Source organism: Pygoscelis adeliae, unplaced genomic scaffold (genome assembly GCF_000699105.1).
Source record: "Pygoscelis adeliae isolate BGI_AS28 unplaced genomic scaffold, ASM69910v1 Scaffold353, whole genome shotgun sequence".
Lineage (NCBI taxonomy): Eukaryota > Metazoa > Chordata > Aves > Sphenisciformes > Spheniscidae > Pygoscelis > Pygoscelis adeliae.
In genome coordinates, this window is record NW_008824445.1 from 33,575 (window position 1) to 53,789 (window position 20,215).

The following is a 20,215-nucleotide window of genomic DNA, read 5'->3' on the forward strand; positions in this document are numbered from 1 at the left end:
GTTTCAGTTTCACGCCTGCGTCTGCTTCCTGGCAAAGGCTAACCCCGCCTGGCTGTCCCCTGACCCTCAGCGCCATCCAGTTCTGAACACGCACCCACTCCTCTTCCTCCTTGGTTCAACGCCAGCAGCGAAGGAGGGGGAATGCCTCTGGGCCTCACCTAATCTGCAAACCGTGACAGACATCTCTTCTGGGCAGATCAGGGAAACAGTCGTGGCGGTCTCATCATCTACTTTGAAAAATGTGGCTGTATCTAGGGTGGTGTCTTCTAGCTGTTTAATTTCCATTGCGTCCCTGCGTAACGCTGTGGACAATAAGCAAAGCAGCACACATTTCCCACCTGAAATAGAAGAGGGAGACAGGCAGGAAGGATGTAATTCTTTGAAATAATAAAGCCCTGCTTTCTACCTGAGGTCTGCATTTACTGTTATCACCTCCAAATAAAATCTCATCCGGCTCTAATATAAATTACTTGTAATGTGCAATACGTGAAGATATTGGGAAAATAAATAGTCTGTTAAACAAATACTGCTTATCAGCTAGAGTGGAGAATGTGGATGTGTGTCAAATAACTCAGCCAGATCTTTCATTATAGCTGTAAATAACAGCTGAGTAAAGGGACATTTTCATGGACCTGACATGTTACCATAGTGGGAAAATGTGGTGAGAGATTTGCTTATGCCCTAGCTAAGTTAGGAGCTGGGAATTTGGGAAGCTGTATCCTGTTTGTAACCCTGATGCTTGGAAAACCGTTTCCCCTTACAGTCCCTAGAGATCTAATGCTACATCTTAGTGCCTTCCACATAATGACCATAGCAAAAGGAGTCTGTCAGTTCTGGTCCTTCTTGCTCTCTGGCAGAAAGGTTTTTGGGGGGTTTATTTATTTCAAGTCACGTTAATTTCCTTTTCTTTGTGTTGCTTTGCTGCCTGGAATTTGGAAGCTCCGGGAACAGTCAGTATATTTCAGGCCAGTTTCATGGCACTTTTTTCCTCATCTTTGTTTACTATTTGATAACTCTGCTTCCATTCTTGTAAGTTACCCCAAATGAAAAGTAACTTAACAGAGCCCACTGTCTCTAAATAATTATTAGGAGTAAAATAGCATTATTCTGCCCACTATTTTATTTTTGCTGTTGTTCAGAACTCTGAGGTCTAAATACTCCCAGGAACCTGTCCCTGAGACAGCACAGACAGGGAGCTGAAGGACGTACATCTGTCCTAAAGTGAGAGCCCCCGTAATACTTATGCCACCATAAAGGAAGTGCTGTCGGTTAGCTGTAGATTGAATTCTGTTCAGCAACCGATGTTATCTGTGTTTATCTATGTGCTACTTGAGAAAAGCAGAGTTTAGCTGCCCAGGCCGTTACATGCCTGAAAGGCATTGGAGTTAAGACAGAGGGAAAAATGCAGCCAAACAAGAAATCACTTCAACTTTTTAGTAATACTGTAACCCTTTGCTGGTTGAAACAAATTATGTACTGAAAAGGAAATAAAAATGATAGCACATTTACTACTTAATTTTCGCCTTGGCTCTGTTTTGAGGGCATAACATGTATGTGTGGGTCTCACTTTTTGATCTCTCCAGTGTCTTCCCTTTCACCTCCACAACCTTACGGGACTACCAGACTCGTCCTTTCATAAAGATTACACAGGGTTGTGGTGGCTTTTGCAGAGCTGCATCTGATAAGTAGCAGCACAGCTCCAATTACTGGGGACAGATTAATCGGGTCCCAGCTGTAGCCCTCCAGCACAGCAACCCTAGGGTTTGTTCTTTGGATAGACAGACCTCGACTGTGAATCACTTGCGGACAGTCTGGTCTAAAGACATGTGGGTTTCTCCTCTTCATCATCAGTGACCCCCACTAGTGTGCAACAAGCTCTGCTCCCTGCCAGCCCATCTGTGGTGCAGGGCTATAAAGAAACTCACCTTATTTGTGAAGTGTCCAGAGATCGCTGAGTGATTGCTAGAAATGAGCCAACGATCATCATTTTCTCAAGGGAGCTCAGCAGTCCAGTGTTCCTCCTCTTTCAACCATTCCTGTGCAGAATGAAAAAGAATTGAGTCAGTATTTTTTTTGACAGGCAGAACGTTTTTGTTTTCTTTTTACCTTAAAACAGATTGGAAGGAGCTGGAGTCAAACTCTTGCCAAAAAGCCAGCTTTTGACATGTGCCAAGCATATAACATTTCAGCCCCAAAGACAAATCTTTTAGAAAGCTCGTATCCCCTGTTCCTTGCTTCCTGACTCCAGGTGAGATGCAGGAGCAGGTATTTCAGAACATCACTGGAGGTGAAACAAAATGGCATCTGAAGTGCCTTTCAGTTGCTGCTGTGTAAAACCTGTGCTTACTGTTCAGTGACCCTTTCACTCTGTGCAGGCAATTCAGTTGCTTGTTTGGTGAGCAGACTGCAGGGTCTTACAGATGATCTCTATTTTTAGACCATGCTTTGTGAGTTACTTACGTCTTCCGTGTGCAGACTTCCAGGTGACTTCAAGGTTTCTGACCTGCAGCAGCTCACAGTACTACTCCTGGTAGATAAGTGTGAATCTGTAATGGTCTCTGATGGGTGGTAGAAGTTGCTGGCTTTGGCTTGCCAATGTCCGCTATTGTTCCAGCTTTCTAAATTAATCAAGCCAAGCCTGCTCGTCAGAAGCAGATGCTCGTTTACAGCATATGAAATGCATTATGAAATGCCTTTTGTTACCCTTCCCTGCCCAGAACAAGGTAAACTATAACCCACAATGGAAATAGTCTCATCACCACTCCATCCGGAACTAACCTGGAGAAGACTTAATCCTGCTATCACCAAATTCAGTGGCAAATTTTTGACTCTGATTGATTTCACTCATGCATGACAGAGCCTCCGTTTCTCCATGCACACTGGTATTGTTTCTGCAGCATGTTCTTGTTTCCTGTTCCCTGCTGTGGGACTTGTGATTTCAACAGACGGCGTTTGCCTCCGTGCCCACGCTCTGACTGAGCAGCACCCCTGGCACACAGCGGGCTGTGAAGCCTGTTCCCGTACAAATGCCGGGGGCCGGATGCCCCAGCAACGCTCCTGCTGAGCCACAGGAAGGACCTCACCTCCTGCATCTTTGTCTGTAGGGATGTTTAGAGCACACTTAGTGTCAGCATATGTTAGCAAGAAGTGTGAAGGTTTGATTGCCTGGAAGCGCTGAAATGGCTTCTTTAAAACAGCACTTTACAGATGCCCTTTGCGGAACTGTTAAGAGATTTGGCTTTCTCCTGCGTTAATCTAGCAAAGAAGCTCATAGTTACCATCCATCCAAGTTTGTTATTTGGCATTCTAGCAAGCTAGTCTGGATCTGAAAAACAGCTTAATTCACAACTGTTCCATTTTACCCAATCTTCACTTGTCCCTGGCCAGTAGAAGTAAAGAAGATACTCCCATAGGCTAAACTCACAGTAAGACAACATTGGGATGCCTATGTGGCTCAGACCAGTGCCTCCCAACTTTTTTTCTGGTTATCTAAGTTTGTAATCAGTTTTGGCAGCATGGCCTGAAAACATCTGTTGTTTAGAAGCTGGGACAGAAAAGCATTCCCAGTTCTGTTCTGCCTTTCCACTTTTTGGGGGACTGGTACCAGTGTGTGAAACTGCCTTTGGTGGCTGTGACTTATTTTACCTGTTACGGGAAACAGCAAACCACCAACTTGCTGGTTACGCTCAGAGACAACTATTGCCCCTCCCCAGCCAAGGTGAGCATCACAAAGGCTCCCCAAAGGCAGTCCATGGAAGAGAGCAGGGTGCGCAGAGCACAGCGGATGCACTTTCTCAGGGTGTTGGATCACACGAAGGAGGGTGGTGCTGGGTGTGGGCTTTGGTGGATGCCCTCTGAAAAAAAATCTGGGTGGTGCTGGAAGACACAGTGGTAGTTCAAGGGCCAGGGGCTTTCCCTTCAGAGCCTGTTGCAAACCTGCACCTGGTCAGCAGCACTGTCTTGAGGATGGGATATGAAAGTCCAAACAACTTACAAGTCAGCATTGTTTTGTGCTGAGAGTCATGGTTCATGGTAAAAATAGGACATTCGAATATTTTCCAGTAAGAGGTATTCATACCTTTAGGTCCTCTCTTCATGTCACAGGACAAGGTCCACCTTTCTGCCCTGTGCAAATTCAGTGTTTCATCTGGGAAGTTGGAAACACCTTTCGCTGAGCTGAGCTTTTCGAAGGAAAGAGGAGAGACGATAATTTTCTCACTTCATCTGCAAGCAGAGACCAGTTTGGGGCCTTTTGGACAAGACCTCTCCTTAAGCGGGCACAGTGTAAAAACAGGGCAGGTTCTCAGCTGGAGTTTTGCCAATGTCAGGTATGGCCACAGGAGTATAAAGAGAAAGAGAACAGTCTCCTGAAGGAGGGACACGTATCCCCAGCCCTTTTCTTCCTTCACCAGTTAAAGCAATCTGCATCTCTTTGCAGGTAAACCCCCAAAAGGCCTGCTTGCCTGCTGTTCACAGAGCCCATGAATGCATGTGCACGTGGTGTTTGACTCCTGCACCCAAATGAACCTCTCCTCATGTACAAGATGTCTTTAGAAGAGCTCTGGCCATGTGCAGGCTGTTAAAAGCTGGAGATCTGCACCCTTGTGAACTAAGGCTTGTCTGATCTAAACAATTCACATTTCAGAAGCAAAGAGCTTTATTTATGACCAGAAAGGCTGCCCTTGCCCTCCCCTGTCAAGAGTGTTGAAAGCAATCCAGGAATGAACTTTGCCTTTTGGCCAGTGTTTGGTAGTGAGGGTGAGCATATCTCCCCCCCCCCCAACCTATGCAAATACTGTCCTTTCTTGACAATGGAACAGAAATATTCAATCAAAAAGAGGGGTTGGCCATTTTACTTTACAGTTTAACATGGTAGTAAAGTGCAGGGATATTTCAGTATGGAAAGAGTAAACAGCTTTGTGGCTTTGGGACACAGAATTGAAGGGCTTGGAGAATTCAGATGAAGCAATGACATTTTTTGCCTTTGCCTAAGGCAGAAAGCCAAAGCCACTAGAGAAAACCAGACTTCAGCTAGTGGGAGCTGATGCTGTTGAGTGGACTCAACAGAGCTTTGCCAGTTAACACCAACTTGAGGGGTAACCTGGCAAGCACTTGGGGACCTGCATGTTGTAGGGTAGGGCACAAGCTGCAGTACCTCTTACCCAGCACTGCCAGGAGGAACCAGGTCACAGCTCCAGTGTTCCCTCCTGTACCACCCAACCAGAAGATGCTGGGGAAGGTGGAAAGGAGTGGCATGGGAAGAGCAAGCCAATACAAGAGCTGTATCCTCAGCTACTGTCACTGGATTCTGTGAGTCCTGAGATGATCTTCCTGACCAGGGACTGATGAAATATGGCTGTGATTCTAGCACAATCGGGCTATGCATGGTGGAAAGTGGAAAAACTCTGTAAGCTTTTCAGCCATCTAGAGACCTTTCAACCCTGCACAGATGCTGCCAGCCATCTCCTTTGAAGAGATCCTGTGCCCCTCCATGTCTTAAATCACTGCTGACAGAAAAGTGGTGGCAGGGACCAAAACCCACAATGACATTTTTCCAGGAAGGCAGTATTAGGCTTAATTAGCTGCTGGGCTTGGTCCAGACACCAGACACAGGATCCCTATATGTGGGAACTGATGTTTAAGGGCACTCCAGTATAGAGAAGTGGGATTACTCATTTTTGTGTTGGGCAGAGGAGCCTAGGCTGGACTGTGACAATTTGTCAGAGTAAGTAACTTCAGGGTGTAATTAGTCTTAAAAATCCAGTTTTCAGTGTCATGAATTGGAGCAGCTCCATTAATTAATAAGTCCTGGCTTGAATCTGGTTTCCTGCATTGCAGAGGCCACCAGGTGCCCCAGTGTCTGACCCCACACTCAGTTGTGCACGATTGACTAGAACATCCCTTGGAGCATGACAGCCATTTTTGGCGTGCAGACTTCAACAATAGCAGGTCTACCACTTCCCCTGCTGGATCGTTGCAAGGGATACATTATTTTCAGCATAGATATATATGTATATATATAAAAACATATATACACCTCACTTAAGTAGATCTACATCCTTTAAGTCAGCGGACTTAGGCGCTGTCTCTGTGTTACATCAGACTTAGAGCACTTCTCCATGTTGGTGCACTTTGAGTCTTTGTAAGTCTTATTAATTCATAACAGCAAAGGCAACGTCAGGGCTAAAGAAAACCCCCAAACAATTGCAATTCCTATGAGAAACAAGAAAGGAAGAGGAAAGGAAGGGCTAAATTTCAGTGAACAGATACTGCAGTGTGGAGTGCCAGAGATCTGGACAGAGTCACTTACCTGGGTGACGTGCTGGGCAGAGGGAGGTGGAGAGGGTGGTATTGATGGGTGGAGGGCAGCCTGCTGTGTCGCATCAGCCCTGGGAGCTGGAAGTCGGTCTGTAAATTGATACAGCCACAGGTGGCAAATGAGAAAGTTGAGGCATCTTAAATGCAAGGCCTCTACAAGGCTTGTCTGTGCGAGGATGGGGGTTAATGGTCCCGTTCTCTGCCAACCACCTTAAGGCTGTTTTTTGGCAACTTGACAATGGTACTCCCCTTTGAGCATGGAGAAGAGCGCCTTCCTCGGTGTGATGAACACTCCGCTAACCTGGGGCCCTGCTACAAACCTGGAAAAGGCAGGGTCTGCGAGAGGGACCTGAATGATGCTGCGAGTGCAAGCAAGGCGAGCTTAGCTTGCATGAAACAAAGTTGGTCCTGATGCTGCCACAGTCACCTGTTCTCATTGCCAAAGAGCCTGTCACCTGCAGTGTCTCCCATGGGACTCTGAGGAGATGGAGTTCAGCAAGGTTGGAGGCACTGGTGTCTCCTGCCAGTGCTGAACGGGCTGCTGCTGGCTGCTCAGCTGCCAGCCACAGCACATTATGAACCATGCCAACCTCATCTGTTGTGTCCCAACACTTGCTGTGCTCTTCTTCCCTGCAGATGCCTTACCTGCTCCTGAACCCGTCCATGCCAGAGATGAGGCCTCGAATGTACCCTGTGTTTTTTGGAGAAAGCATTGAGGTCAGCCCTGAGCCCGTGCAAGAAATCAGGTACAGACGGGATTGGGTGGGTAGATGAAGATTTCTGCCTTTTTCCTGGTGCTTTTCCTTCCGAAAAAAATTAAAAAGTGTTAACAAATGGGAGTCATGGTTATTCTGATGGGGAGGGACAGGTGGGAGAGTAATGCCTGAATTAAAGACACTGACAGCAGCAGACGCGGAGGAGAGGAGGCAAGAACTGGAGGGAGGTTGTAAGAGAAGAGGTCTTTCCTTCCAGGGCCAGCTCAAATCCAAGGCTATGAGAGAAAACCATTACCATCTGTAGGCTTGATGGCCTCCACTAAGTAACCTGATGGTCGTCTTCCTGTTCCCTGCTGACTTATATCCTCAGAAGAAGCAAGACCCTTATAATTGGCACCTGTTTTTGTTAGCCCTTGCAGCAGAGAAACCAACATTAGACCAGCCCACAGAAACAGAATGAGCTCCTCCTCATGAGGAGATGGTCCCTCAAGCCAGCGATGGAGGTGTTCTGACCTCCTGTGGGGCTGGTGCTGTGGCCAAGGGATAAGCATTGGTCTCTGCTCTTCTTTCACTCTTCTGCTGGTGTGGAATGTACTCTGCAAACAGCATGGAGCAGTTACACGCAGCTTGGGGCAGGGATGGTGGGAGGACTGTAAAGCCAGTTCCCACCTCCCTCAACCTATGCAAATGTCTCTCTGGAAATGTACCCCAGTAAATCTCTGCTTGCTGAGGAACTGCCAGTGGGCATGTTTTCATGGTGATTACATCGGAGACTTGTTTTATGTATGCTGAATGACTTGCTTACACCCTAGCTGTGCAAAATACATTACAGCAGCTCAGATTACATGCAGAGCACAATCAGTCAACCCCCCTCTGGGTGGAGGTAATGACAAGCACACACCCAGCTTTTAATCTTTTTTACGTGGAGCTGCACATTCCTTGGCTGCTGATTGCCCGAGGAGCATTTGGGGAGTGGGGAAAACAAGTGAAAGTCCTGCTGCTCCCCGTGGCCAGGGGTTCGAGGAAAAGCCTTTACGTGGCTTGGTGTCTACACATCCCTTTGGGAGGCCTGCAGAAAACAGGCAGGAGAGTGACATCCCACATTTTGTGGATTCTTCCTCTGTTGACTGTTAGCATGGCCACTTCCTTTGAGACCGATGGCTTGGATATTGGACAGCCATAGCCCACAGCATCTCTTTGCTCCACCTGCTATTTGACCATTGCTTGGATTTTCTGTAGGCCCCAACAAGCAACCTCACCCCTCATCTCCCAGCACCCAGATTTTGGTTAGCTTGGTTGTCTCTTTGTACTCTGATGGCAGGACAATATAAAGAAGAAAAGACAAACACACAGCCTTGACAACTCAACAAGGGTCCATTACACCATGCTTCTGCCATCTATGAAAACCTTATTTATGGCATTATTTCCCTGCCAAGCCAGAGCTTGCATGGACAACAGGGCCTGTGAAAGCAGCAGCAGGCATGCTGTGTTGGGAAGTAGGTTCTCCCTGACCCCAATGTGACATCCCATGCCCATGGCCCACCAGCAGCATCTATTCAGTCTGGCCACTGGGGCAGTGACACCCCCCAAGCCTAACACTAGCAGTAGGGAGTGTGGTGGGACCTACTGTGAGTCAATGATCAGGGGAGCTTTGTTCCACAGGGGCCCACAGCATTTCAAGTTGATGCTGCATGGCTGTGCTTGTTAAAAATGCTCAGGAAAAGGCTGGATCAAGAATTTTTCAGGGATTTCAAGCTTTTCCTGCACAGTCCATGGATGAATGTCCATTCCTCAGCCTCTGACCTACCCCAGCTGAGGGATTTCACCACCTCTTGATGTCCTTTGCTAACAGGGTGTTTGCCTCCAGTGTAGCTCTCAGGATTGAGCTGAAGCCTCCATGAGCTGTGGGGCTCATGGAGGAAACCAGAGGAAGAAATAGGCTGCTTGGAGCTGCTGCAACAAGGTCCTTTCTGCACTGGCATGACCAGGCAGGCTTGGTCCTCTGTGGACATGCACTGCAGAAATGCTGAGATGGCTTCACAGCAAGGGGGGGTTCCACCGAGATGCACCAGCAGGATGCAGTCCTCTTGGCCCTCCACCTCGGGTTGTAGGGTTTGCATCTGTCCCAGTGCTGTAAGAGGTCATAAAAGTTCTCAGCTCCAAAGGATTAGAGAATAGTCCTGCCTGTCTTCTCTCCTTTGCTGCCTGGGCTGTGCTTCTGATACCTTGCTGTCCTCTGTAGGTGCAATTCTGAGGTGAAGTACGACTCCGAGAAGCATTACCGGGATGACATCTTCTACGGCCCCATCCCCACCGTCACCACCTACAGTGAGACAGTCATTGCTGCTCCCAATTGCACCTGGCGGAACTACAAGTCCCAGCTGATCTTTGAGCCCCGCCAGAAGCCACTGAGGTTTCAGAGCACGACCATCATTTTTCCTAAGCGTGCCAAGAACACTTACCGGACCACCCTCAACTACAGCTTGGGTTGTGCCAAGCGTTGGTTTGCTTCCAGTGTGCAGCTGGAACTCTGCGAGGAAACCAGCCCGTGCGTCATCTACAGTGAGACCCTCTGATCTGCCTTGCCGCTGGCAACCTTGTGACGTCAGGAGGGCTGTGGCCTTTGCTGGGTCTCTGGCTGGGCCTTCATTGATGGCGACTGAATATTAATGGCTGGAGAACACGTCGTCTTGGGTGAGGCTGAACTGGCTGGGAGGAGGCTTGCAGGGCATGGGATGGTTTTGATCAGTGAAAGGCTGGCTTGTATTTTGCGACGTTCCTGACATTCATGATCTGGATTTTATTTTTGTTTTTTTCCAAGCATATCTATTTTTGACTTGTGTTTAGATGACATCAAGATGACAAAGGACCCTATTACCCATAGCAGAGTGCTGCCTTGTGGGCTCTGTAGGTGTCGTCTAGCACATAGGTGAGACTCACTGTAACCTTCAGAGCTATTTTGATCTCTGCAAAGGGAAGACCGACTGCAGAGTCAGCGTCCAGCCTGCCCAGCATACGCCAAGCCAGGTCTCTTAGAGTTTAAATGCAGAGGAGGTGGTTATTTGTATCAATGCATCACATCTTGCTCCAACAGCTCATCTGGGAGATAGCTGCAATATTACACCACTGCAGTAACCTCAGGCCTAACTTACTTGGAGGAGTGGGGACTGTCACCAAGAAAAAGAGGAAGAAAACAGGCGGACGGTGCTCTTGCTAGCAGCTAGGTGTTCACATACCATAGCAAGGCACAGCACAACCAGGAGATGGGAGAAAGGCCTACCCCGATGCATGTCCACCTCTTCTGTGAGCCCAGCCAGGAGTATGCAGGGGAGGCTGAGGAAACTGAATAGCTGAAGGGCTGTTGTCTAAAATTGTCCAAGTGATTTAGGAGCCCAGTGCCCCTTTTCAAAAGTACTGTCAATCCAAGTGTGCCACGCTGTTCGTTGTCTCGAACAACCAATATACAGGGATCTTTACGCACTTGGAACCCTTTTGAGTTTCAGGGTATGGCTGTATTGCAGAGAGGAGTGTAGTGCAGGAAGGTGCTATCTAGCTTCAAAGAAGCCAGTGCAGGGTTAACTCATGAGCAAGGTTGCTCACCCTCTCAATAGTTTCCATACCTGCGGCATGGACAGCTTCCCTGACTGTGGAGTAGCAGCCAAACTTTCTCAGTGTAGAGCTTGAAGTATTGAAGAACCCAAATCCGTCCAGGTTTTCCTTAATCAGGCAGGCTGTAGCAATTCAACAGGTACTTCACAAACAGCTGAGCTGTCTCTGCAAAAGGATCAAGAAACACTGAGAGAGCAGGAGTCACTACAGCCATCCTAAGGTAAACCATTCCCCCCTCATTAATCACATCTCCCAGTATCTCTTCACTTTGGTAACTTGTTGAAAATCTGCAAGAACCTGGATTCCTGCAAATATATAACCTTTGAAAATGGCATGGAGTTGTCTCCAAAAATCTTATCAAGAGTTTTTGCATGCTGCTCAGAAGAGCCCAGACTTAGAAAATAACCACACAGCTCCGGAAATTAATTTCCAGCTTTCCCTCTTCTAAACTTTCCATTTTATTCCTGACTTGCTGCGAGTCTGATCAAGTTATTTCAGAACACAACTGAGCAGCCAAGTCAGAAAACCTATTAACAATATCAACAAGATGGAGCCGATTGCCCAGAACAGTTGACGCACAAACCCACATAGATTAAAAAAAAAAAAAAAACTTAAAAAAATAATAAAACTAAATAGTGACTTATACTTTTTTCCATCAGTTTCAAAAGGCAATTGGTAGATGTGACCAGAACTATGACCTTTATGAAACAGAGTTCTCTTGTTTAAAATGAAGCACAATTTTTCCACCAGAGGTAAATATAAGGTCTTTATATACAAACTTAAATTCTGACAGCTGAAGCATCATTAGTACTGAAAGATGTGTGCTATGGCAGTGATGAACTCTGCCTCTCTGTTTGGGAGTTAGGACTTGGCAGGGGGAAATCTCTCAAAGGATTTCCAAGGCTTCCACCTACTGTTGAATTCTTTTCAGCAACACAGAAACAAGGATTATGTTTGTTATTGGTCAGATTTTGCTGTCACTGACTGTCAGCATCAAAGCCTGGAAAAGCAACATCTGCCTCCAAAGGGATTATTATGCCCGAAGCAACCCTTCTCCCCAGAGTCCAGCAAATGTGTTCTGTGGAGTTAGCTTAGACAGCAGGGCAGCTGAAGCTAGGATGAATGTGGTCCCAGTGCAATGCAAGTTGGTGATGCACTCGCTTGCTAGCTCATCTTGAGGTCTATCCTGTTTCACCGAGTGCTGGTGACCAGTGGAAATACTCATCTGCCTTCCTGGGTACGTCATGAAGGCTCTGGAGGGCTCTTCCCATGCACCTGTGAGAGTCTGTAGCAAATGGGGTAGGTTTCCAAGCTGAGCAATGGTGTAATCCAGGTTCAAAAGCAGGGCCAATACTCACACCCAGGAGATCCCTGCATGATGACAGATTAGATTGCAGGCACCTCCACTGAGCAAGCATGGAGACAGGCTGACCTCTAAGCCGAAAGGATGCCAGAGGCTCCCTATTCTGACCATACATCAGGCTTTTCTGCTGTTAACAGTTTGATTAATCCCTTGCTCCAAACACAAAGCTGCAGTTTCTGATCACGCTAGTCTTTGAGCAGGACAGGTTTTCCCCAGAAAATCTCTTTTCTCATGGCCAGCTGCAGGCTTCTGCCCACTTTGTCCACTGTTAGTTCTGCTTCCTAAATGTTGGCCGCAACCGAAAAAAAAAATAAATTAAAAAAGCCAGAAAAATAGTGTGCAAATACAAATCCAGTGGAGAGACCTGAACCACAGCCTGGTCTTTCACCATGCAGGGACAGGGGCTGCTGAGGCAAAGTCTCGCAGGTCAGTGTGGCCCCCGGGAGGGTGCAATGGAGGGCTGCATCCTTGGCACTGTAGGGTCCCCACACGTCCAGGCCAGGCCTCTTTGAAGCTTCATGCTTTCTTTTCTCTGCAAATAGACTAGAAATGACCTAACATGCTCCCGCTCCGTTGAGCTTAAGCAGCTTTTCTGGTTTTGCCACGTCAGGAAAAAAAAAGCCAGCCGACAGCTTGGGTTTCTCGGCTGCCAAACACACTTTGAGCTGTGTGGCCATGGACAGGCCATGGTGGGCTACCACCCTGGACCACATCCAAGCTGTGACATTGCCAAGTGCCTGAGATCTGTAGAAATTTTTGAAAAATACCTTCTTATATGATGTCTCCCGTGGGCCCATCACAAGCTGCTTTTCTCCTCACTGAAAGCTGGCGTTGGAATGGGACTTTGTTTTTCCTGAGCACAAGAAAACCACAGAGGGTCAGGTCTTCACCCTCGTGTGGGCACACATCCCACCCTGCCTGCCCACCCTCTGGCCCTATTGCTCCTATCCCTGTGGCTGGGTTAGGTGGTGGTTGAAGAGCCAAAGTTCATCTTGCTCATGACTGGGAAAAGCAATGACTTTTTTTTGTTTTGCTTAAACATCAGAAACTGAATTTTGTGTTTGTGTGTTGCCAATTAAGAATCACTCCAGCAGCCAAGAAGTGCCTTACCTTTAGTATGTTTGTACATCTAAAAAGAACGATTAGTCCCACTAGAGAGGTGTTTTTCTTTTAAATGGAGCATTATTCATCTCAACCAACAGATCTTTGTTCATGTAGATTTTCTCAAAGATACAAATGATAAATTTAGACAATGGAAACGCTGCTTAGAAAAGTGAGTTTCCTTGAGCAGCTGGGACTGTGGCTACACGATTTCTCCCCAGGATCTTAATGTACCTGTTGCCCACAGTCCTGTAAGCCTGATCGGTAAAGTCAGACTCTGCCTTCAGGAATTATTTTCCATCAATAGTTATTTTTTTGAGATCAGAAACTTTCTCAGAAGGCATCTGTTTTGGGGAGGGAAAGGTTGTTTTTTTCAATATGGAAAGTCACTATCCCTATCAAAGGTGCAGGGTTTGCCCTTCATCCCCTTCATTCCTGTGATTGTTTTGCCCCGAATGTAACAGAGCATGCTTGTGTCTGGTCTGCCTGCATTGCTGTCATTGCATTTGGGGCCAGAAAGAGGGAACCCTAACTAAATATTGACCTTTCAGAATCTGCGGAATACTTTGCACGAAACGCAGAGAACAACTTCGACCAAAACAGTTTACTGCTTCTTTTGTCTTTTTTTTTCTTTTTCTTTTTTTTTTCCCCTAAGCCAGCTCTACTTTTCTCAATGTGAAACGCAGACAGATTCGCACCCTAGGTGTGTACTTTCTGGGAATGATGAGATGAGGTTTGGGTGTTGATAGCAGTGTTTGAGTGAGCTGCTGGTCAGAGAAGTGAATGCTATTTACTATTTATGTTGAGTGTGTCTTAAAAAAATGGGAAAGGTCACTAGAAGGCTAATGAGCAAAAGACTTTGTAGAGCCAACTGAGGACTAAAGGCTGCGTGAATCTGATCTAGAGGCGAATGGTTCTGTGTGTGAACACTGTGAGCTAGGATATTTAGCCATTGTAGTTTTAACCTGCCTTTTTTCCTGCAGGGAAGAGCATCCTTGCCTTCTTTAGAGCTGAAACAAAATCGGATCCATCCTCTGCCACAGTCATTCAGTCCCACTGAAGTCTGTGAGCATCAGCGTTCCCCAGGCTTGCCGGGAACTCTGTGTATCAAGCACAGATACACAGAGCTGTCCCTGTGTGGGGATGGGGGAGCACTTCATAGGGAATGATGGATCTTGTTGTGGGATATTCATATTTCTACGGCCAGGTAAAGTCTGCTCCCTGAGGATCACCCGATCACTCACAAATTGATCTGTTGGGAACATCTCCCCTAAAGCTCTCCGATAACCATTGTATTTTATAAGTCTTTGGAGGCACTAATTCCTTTTCAGATACTGTGATGGCCATCAAAATGAGCAAAGTATCCTACCATGTGAATTGTGACCTGAAGATGGGGCTGAAAAGTGTTTGAAGGTTAGAGAAGGAAGAAAAGAACATATTACTGGTGGAAATGCATAAGGATGTGTCATATTTTTATTTTTGTAAGTCTGATTCTCTAAGTGCTTGTAAAGTACTTTACTGTTGTATATGTGGTGATGCAGTAGTTCACAATATCCTTTTATTTTTGTATATTCCCCCCTCCACAATAATCCCTCCCTGTTCAACTCATAGAGAGTAATTTAAGAAGACAAAATTTATATATCGTAATAAAATGCTCAAACTGTCATGCTGATGTATCCGGAGTTTCCTTCCTCTTTCTTATCCATTTACTTGGTCCCTAATGCCCCTTTCCCACCCAGAGGGAATGTTTTTGGTGTCTCCCTCCCTCGCCTGTGGGGTTCAGCCCAGCTCCCCGTGGTCAGGAGGCTGTGGTTTCAGATGTGTAAAACCTGCTCTGTCACGTATACCCAGGGAAAGTTGAAATAGCTCAAGCAAAGGGCACAAAACTCACTCTTCCTACAGAGGCAGTTTTACCATTTCTTCACCCTAAATTTCCCTCTTCCTGCTCGATCTTGTTCTACCCAGCTATGAAGCCCTGGTGTTCAATCACGATGATTCCTCTCCCTGCTTTTCCATGGCCTTGAAGGGCAGGAAGAACCGACATGATGCTTATTTCATATCCAGGTAGCCACATCCTGGTACAGTATCGGGACCCCTGCTACATCCTGGCTTCCCAAATCATGAAGGCAGATGGGTTGCATCAGGGCTAAAACCCTGCCTAGCCATGAAGTACGTTTTAAAGCCATTGCTGTAAATGCCTCAGGCTCGCCAGCCAGCTATTAGTAGAGCTCTCAGCTGTCTTCCAAGACATAAGATGTCTGCAGGGAGAATCTGACACTAATCATTATGGAAAAATCATATTGGATTTATAGGGATGAAGTCAATAGGCTTGGACGAGAACGGCTGTTAAACTAAGGAATGGAAAGGAGAAGGAAAGCCATGTTATGCAAGAAGCTTGCTTCAGGTGCACGGGAAGTGCCCGTGACCACATCCCAAGGTTTTTGACACAAATCACAGCTGAACTGCTCCTGGGATGAAGAATGGGAGACACGCTCATGCTCAAGCACCTGAGGAAACACAGCAACGTGGAGAAGGCAAGGGATGTACAGACTGGGCGAGTTCAATGGTTGAAACCCAAACACCAGATGCTTGACATGTGCATCCACTCCTGTTATTTAAATAAAACCATAAAACGTGAATGCCGTCCAGTGAAGATTCCTGAGGTGGCAGCTAAATCCTCAGCAGCAAAAGCAGTATTAGGTGCAGGATATGTGTTTTGGCAAGTGCGCTCAGATGAGCTAACCCCAAAGCTAGTGGCTTTTACTGTGCCATTTGGATGTTGTAAATTTAAGCAGGTGATGTTTGGTATTAGTTTTGCTCCTGGGATATTTCAGAGAGTAATTGCACATATCTCTGAGGGATTACAAGGTGCTGAAGTTATAATGGATGGACTTTGAATTTAGACTAGACACCTTTATGAACAGAAGGAAAGGGTTAGGCTGGTTTTACAGACAGCAAGAATGCTGAGTGTAAAATGCCAAAAGCCTCGCCTAAAGAAGTTGCTGATAATGGGCAGCCACAAATTAAATAATAATAAAAACCCACGTGCTGGAATCCCCATTCCACTCAACAAAGCAGAGCTGTAAGGGAACAACAGATGCCTTTATCAAATTTAATTCCACAGCTATGTACAGTCAACAAACAACGGAGGGATTTGCCAGAGAAAGAACCTTACCTGATACTGGAGCAGGAAAAATTTCCCCTGCTGCCAAGCCATCAATTTGAAACTACCACGTGCAAGACCTTGGGCTTGGTCTCTGTTCCTTATGCTCAGCAGATGACAATGTCACAGCCTGGACCTGCAGAAGTGTCTTTGGAAGATCTAGGCAATGCCAAGCAGCAGGGCAGTTGTATTGTCCTCAAAAATGTCACGAATCTGTGCTCATGCGAAGGAACCACCAGCAGCATGCCAGAACTGATGCATATCATGGCCACCTGCACGAACTGCATCTCCTCTGGCACAGGATGCTGAACTGTCACTTAGGCCATCTCTGTGGGGAGGAGATGTGGGATGGGAGTCTGTCACAGCAGATAGACCTTGTGGTCCCTCTGTCCCCAGAGCAGCTGACCCTGTGGCTCCACAACTACCTCCCAGAGCAGCCATCCCAGGATGACTGAACCCACCTGAGATACTGTAGATGCAGCTCGATGACCTTCTCTTGTCCCGTGATGCAGGTTCAGCGCCTCAGGGGGCACCTTAGCTTCAGCAACTGAGGCTCCAGGGTGGCTGTACGGGCCTCTGGATGCTTTGTCTGGTGGTGGGATGGTGGCTTTCCTGGCTGGCACCCCTGACTGCTCTCTGCAGTGTCTGCCCAGCCATGGTAAGAAGTGTATCTAGTGCTGATTTTCAGCCCGTTGCTTGGGGGAGCGATTCCCACCGCAGATGCAGCCTCTGCAGTTACCCCGTGGCCCGGAAGGAATGTGGCTTGGTCACGAGGGTTTGCCACCACATTAACCATCCCCAGCTCTCCCGCCTGTTTCTAAATCCCCTGGTCTGGTTACACAGGAGAGGAGCAAGGACCCGTCCCAGGGCTGCACAGCTTCTGCCGAAGCACCGAGTCCCCTTCCCCTGGCAATCTGCCCAGCCACAGCGGGGAAATTAATGCAGGAATGGCTTGTTCGCGAGTAGGATAGAGGGTCCTGGAATTGCTTTTTTGGGTGTAAGAAGGGAGTTTTATGAGCTCTATTTTCTGCTTCTAATAATGATATTGGATCTAAACAGTTCCACGCCTCGGAGTCCAAGACAGACGGGGAGTTCACATCTACGAGGATGAAAACGCTCATCCTGCCAAGCCTTTGACTCTCATTGTATCCTTCTTGCCCTGCAAACAGGCCGACAGCACAATTCTAGCACAACAATATCCTCCTCTCCAGCTAACCACCTCCAGATTCCCTTCCTGAGCCTGTTCTGAGCCCGGTGATTAGACATTTCTATATACATAAACATTCAAATCATCTCCCTGGGGCTCTTCCTGTCTCACAAGCAAATCCTGAGACCAGCGGCTGTTTGCAGCTCCTTGAAATACAAATGGGATCAGGGCTTCTTCCAAGCTGACTGCTGCAGTTGGGGCCCTCCGTGCACCTCCCCAGAGCACCTGGCTGGCACCCCAGCCATGCAGCCTCCCATCACGGGCCACCGAGACACCCGTCACCTCTTGCACTGGAGAGCAAACTACTCCAAACACCCCGTGCGTGGCTGCGGGTGATGATGCCGAGGGGCTGCATGGACCAGGAAACTTGCGTCGGCACTGGGATGTGCCATGGAAGTGCGTGGGGATATGCACACTTGCAGAGGGAGGGTGCAAAACCACGCCGAGTGCAAAGCAGTGGAGGAATGAACAACATACACGCACACACGAGTGCAAACTGCATTCTCTTTGACGGAGGATTGTAGAAACATTACCTTCCCCTGGGGCTTTACAGTGAAATAACCTGATTATTCATAAACCAGCTAGAACCATCAATCCCTCATTTATCATTTTCAACATAAATAATAAGGGCAAGAGTGGAACACGCCAGCAATAAACTAGTTATAGATGTAGTGTTGAAATCTGCCCATTTCCTTTAAATATACCCCACTTACTGATAATAAACAGTGATCCAACCGATTCCTCATCCGAGTCCTTGAGCGCTGGATTACAAAGGACACAAGCCAACACCCTGCTTTATGCTAGTGAAAGTCCATTTGGCGTTTGCGTGGGAGGCCAGCTAGGAAAAAGCAGCAAATTTAAAAAAAACCCACATTTGTCTTGCTGACAAATGCCTCAGGAAATAAAAGCCTTTGTATTCTTCTTTGACCTCTTCTACTCACAGATGGGTTTTTGCTGTGCTTCCGACAGGGTTTTTTTTTTTTTAGCGCCTGCACTTCCAGGACATTCATTTTAGCTGCTGAAAGGCACGGCTCGGCTGCCCGACACGGGGGACGGTTTTAAACACGGGCATCTCCAGCGCCGGTGGCTGGCTAGGTGGTGATGCACACCGTGTTATAGACCTACCGACCTGTTGTGGCCAAGTAGGATGGCCTTGGAGGTGCAGAGCTGGGCTTTTAGCTTCAGGTCCAACTTCCAGTGAGGCATTATGGGCTGGCAGCAGCTCAGGCCTCTTAGAGCATCCTTGGCTGGTTGAGCGCGGTTTTTACCCTGGAATATAGATTGAACCAGAGGAGATAGCACCCAGAGCCACGCAGATCCCTAACTAGTATCCGGGAGAGGAGCTGAGCATCCTTACAGCTCTAGCCTGAGCCTGTTATCAAAGTGAAGTGAAGGTGGAGTGGAGCAGGGAACGGCGGAGCAGCACTTGAAGCTTGGGGGTACTTTGCTAATCACGGCACTGCTCTGCCTCTGGGTCTGCCCTTGAACTTTGCAGCTTGGGCCCTTTTCGAGTTCTCTGGGACTTGTAAACGTTTTGGCAGCGCCAGCCCTCTGTGCGAGCCCCAGCCACAGCTGAAGTGCACTGTTAATGAGCCACGTGTTTCGAAGCCCTCCAGGCTTGGCACCGGATCACGGGGACCCGTCGAAGCCCAGCTCCGTTAGCCGGACGCGTGACCCTGTTGTGCAGCCCAGCAGAGCCGGGTGCAAAGCGCCCAGCTCAGCACTTTCTGGAAAAGCTTCAGCTGCAGAGGAGCGGCTGATTTGGGGGAAAGTCCTGCCGCCCTCCCCCACCCAGCCCCTCCCCTGCCGCTCACCCCTCCAAAGGTCTCTCCTCTATATGCACTCAGAAAGTGTATGTATGCACTCAGAAAGGGAGAGGGGAAAAAAAAAAAAACAACCCACATATATTTTTAAACACTGCCTAATGGTGAAAAAGAACATCTGGAGAACAGCCTTGCCCCTCTCACAGAGTCCTCCATCTCCACATCTCGATACAAAACCCAACAGGAGACCGGTCCAGAAGGGACCCGTCAGCGCAGTGATGGGGACGACTCTCCCTGCGGGTGCCATCAGCTTGGGGACAGTGGCCACTGACGGGGGACAGGAGGGACCCAAGAGCCCTGGAGAAGTGGGTGGCTGGGTAAAGCCATACTCACTGTTGGGAGATTTTTGGAGAGTGAAGGGAAGAGGGCTGCTCAGCAGCAGGGCGACCCCTCGCTCGTGCCTGTGCCTCCCGTGCTGGCCCATCTCCCCCGGGTCCCCAGCAAATGGGGGCGCAGGAGAAACCCTGCTTCCTTCGAGCCTGTTTCCAGCGAGGCTCTTCCAGCCAACATTAACACGCTTTGCTTTATTTCCCAGCATGGCCCGGGGCAGAAAGCAACATCTGGACCTAATAAAAAAGCTGCCCTCCCCCACAAAGAGACCCAAGAGCAACCTCTGCTATTTGGTTTCCAACCTCTGCTGCTTGGTTTCTCCTTCACCAGTGGACGGAGGAGGCAGCTCCAGCTCAGGGGTTGTTGCTGGTCTGAAGGGGAGCAGGATGCTCCAGCAGCCCACGGGAACTGAATTTATCCTGGTAGCTTAAAAATGGGTCCAGCGGGGTGAAGTTAGATGGTTTTCACTTCTAAGGAGCCAGCAATGCTTGAACTGGTTGCCACTTCTCATCGGGATGTAGAGATGGGGTATAAGGATTTGTTCTTCCCTTGAACAGAATGGTGCTCCTTTTTGGTTCAAAAAAC

The 20,215-nt window shown here is 47.9% G+C and overlaps 1 protein-coding gene across 1 annotated transcript; it reads left to right on the top strand.

The window, feature by feature from the left end:
- Window positions 1-6,990: 6,990 nt before the first annotated feature.
- Window positions 6,991-9,610, top strand: FAM101A (family with sequence similarity 101, member A). The gene is made up of 2 exons (XM_009320943.1): window positions 6,991-7,064; window positions 9,277-9,610. Exons 1-2 carry the CDS (start codon window positions 6,991-6,993, stop codon window positions 9,608-9,610), a joined length of 408 nt encoding a protein of 135 aa, XP_009319218.1.
- The last annotated feature ends 10,605 nt before the right edge of the window (window positions 9,611-20,215 follow it).

Bases quoted from the DNA above. Each gene is read 5' to 3' on its own strand.
- FAM101A (XM_009320943.1), top strand. From the start codon at position 6,991: ATGAGGCCTCGAATGTACCCTGTGTTTTTTGGAGAAAGCATTGAGGTC. The intron at 7,065-9,276 runs GTACAGACGGGA...TGTCCTCTGTAG, and splicing joins GAGCCCGTGCAAGAAATCAG to GTGCAATTCTGAGGTGAAGT.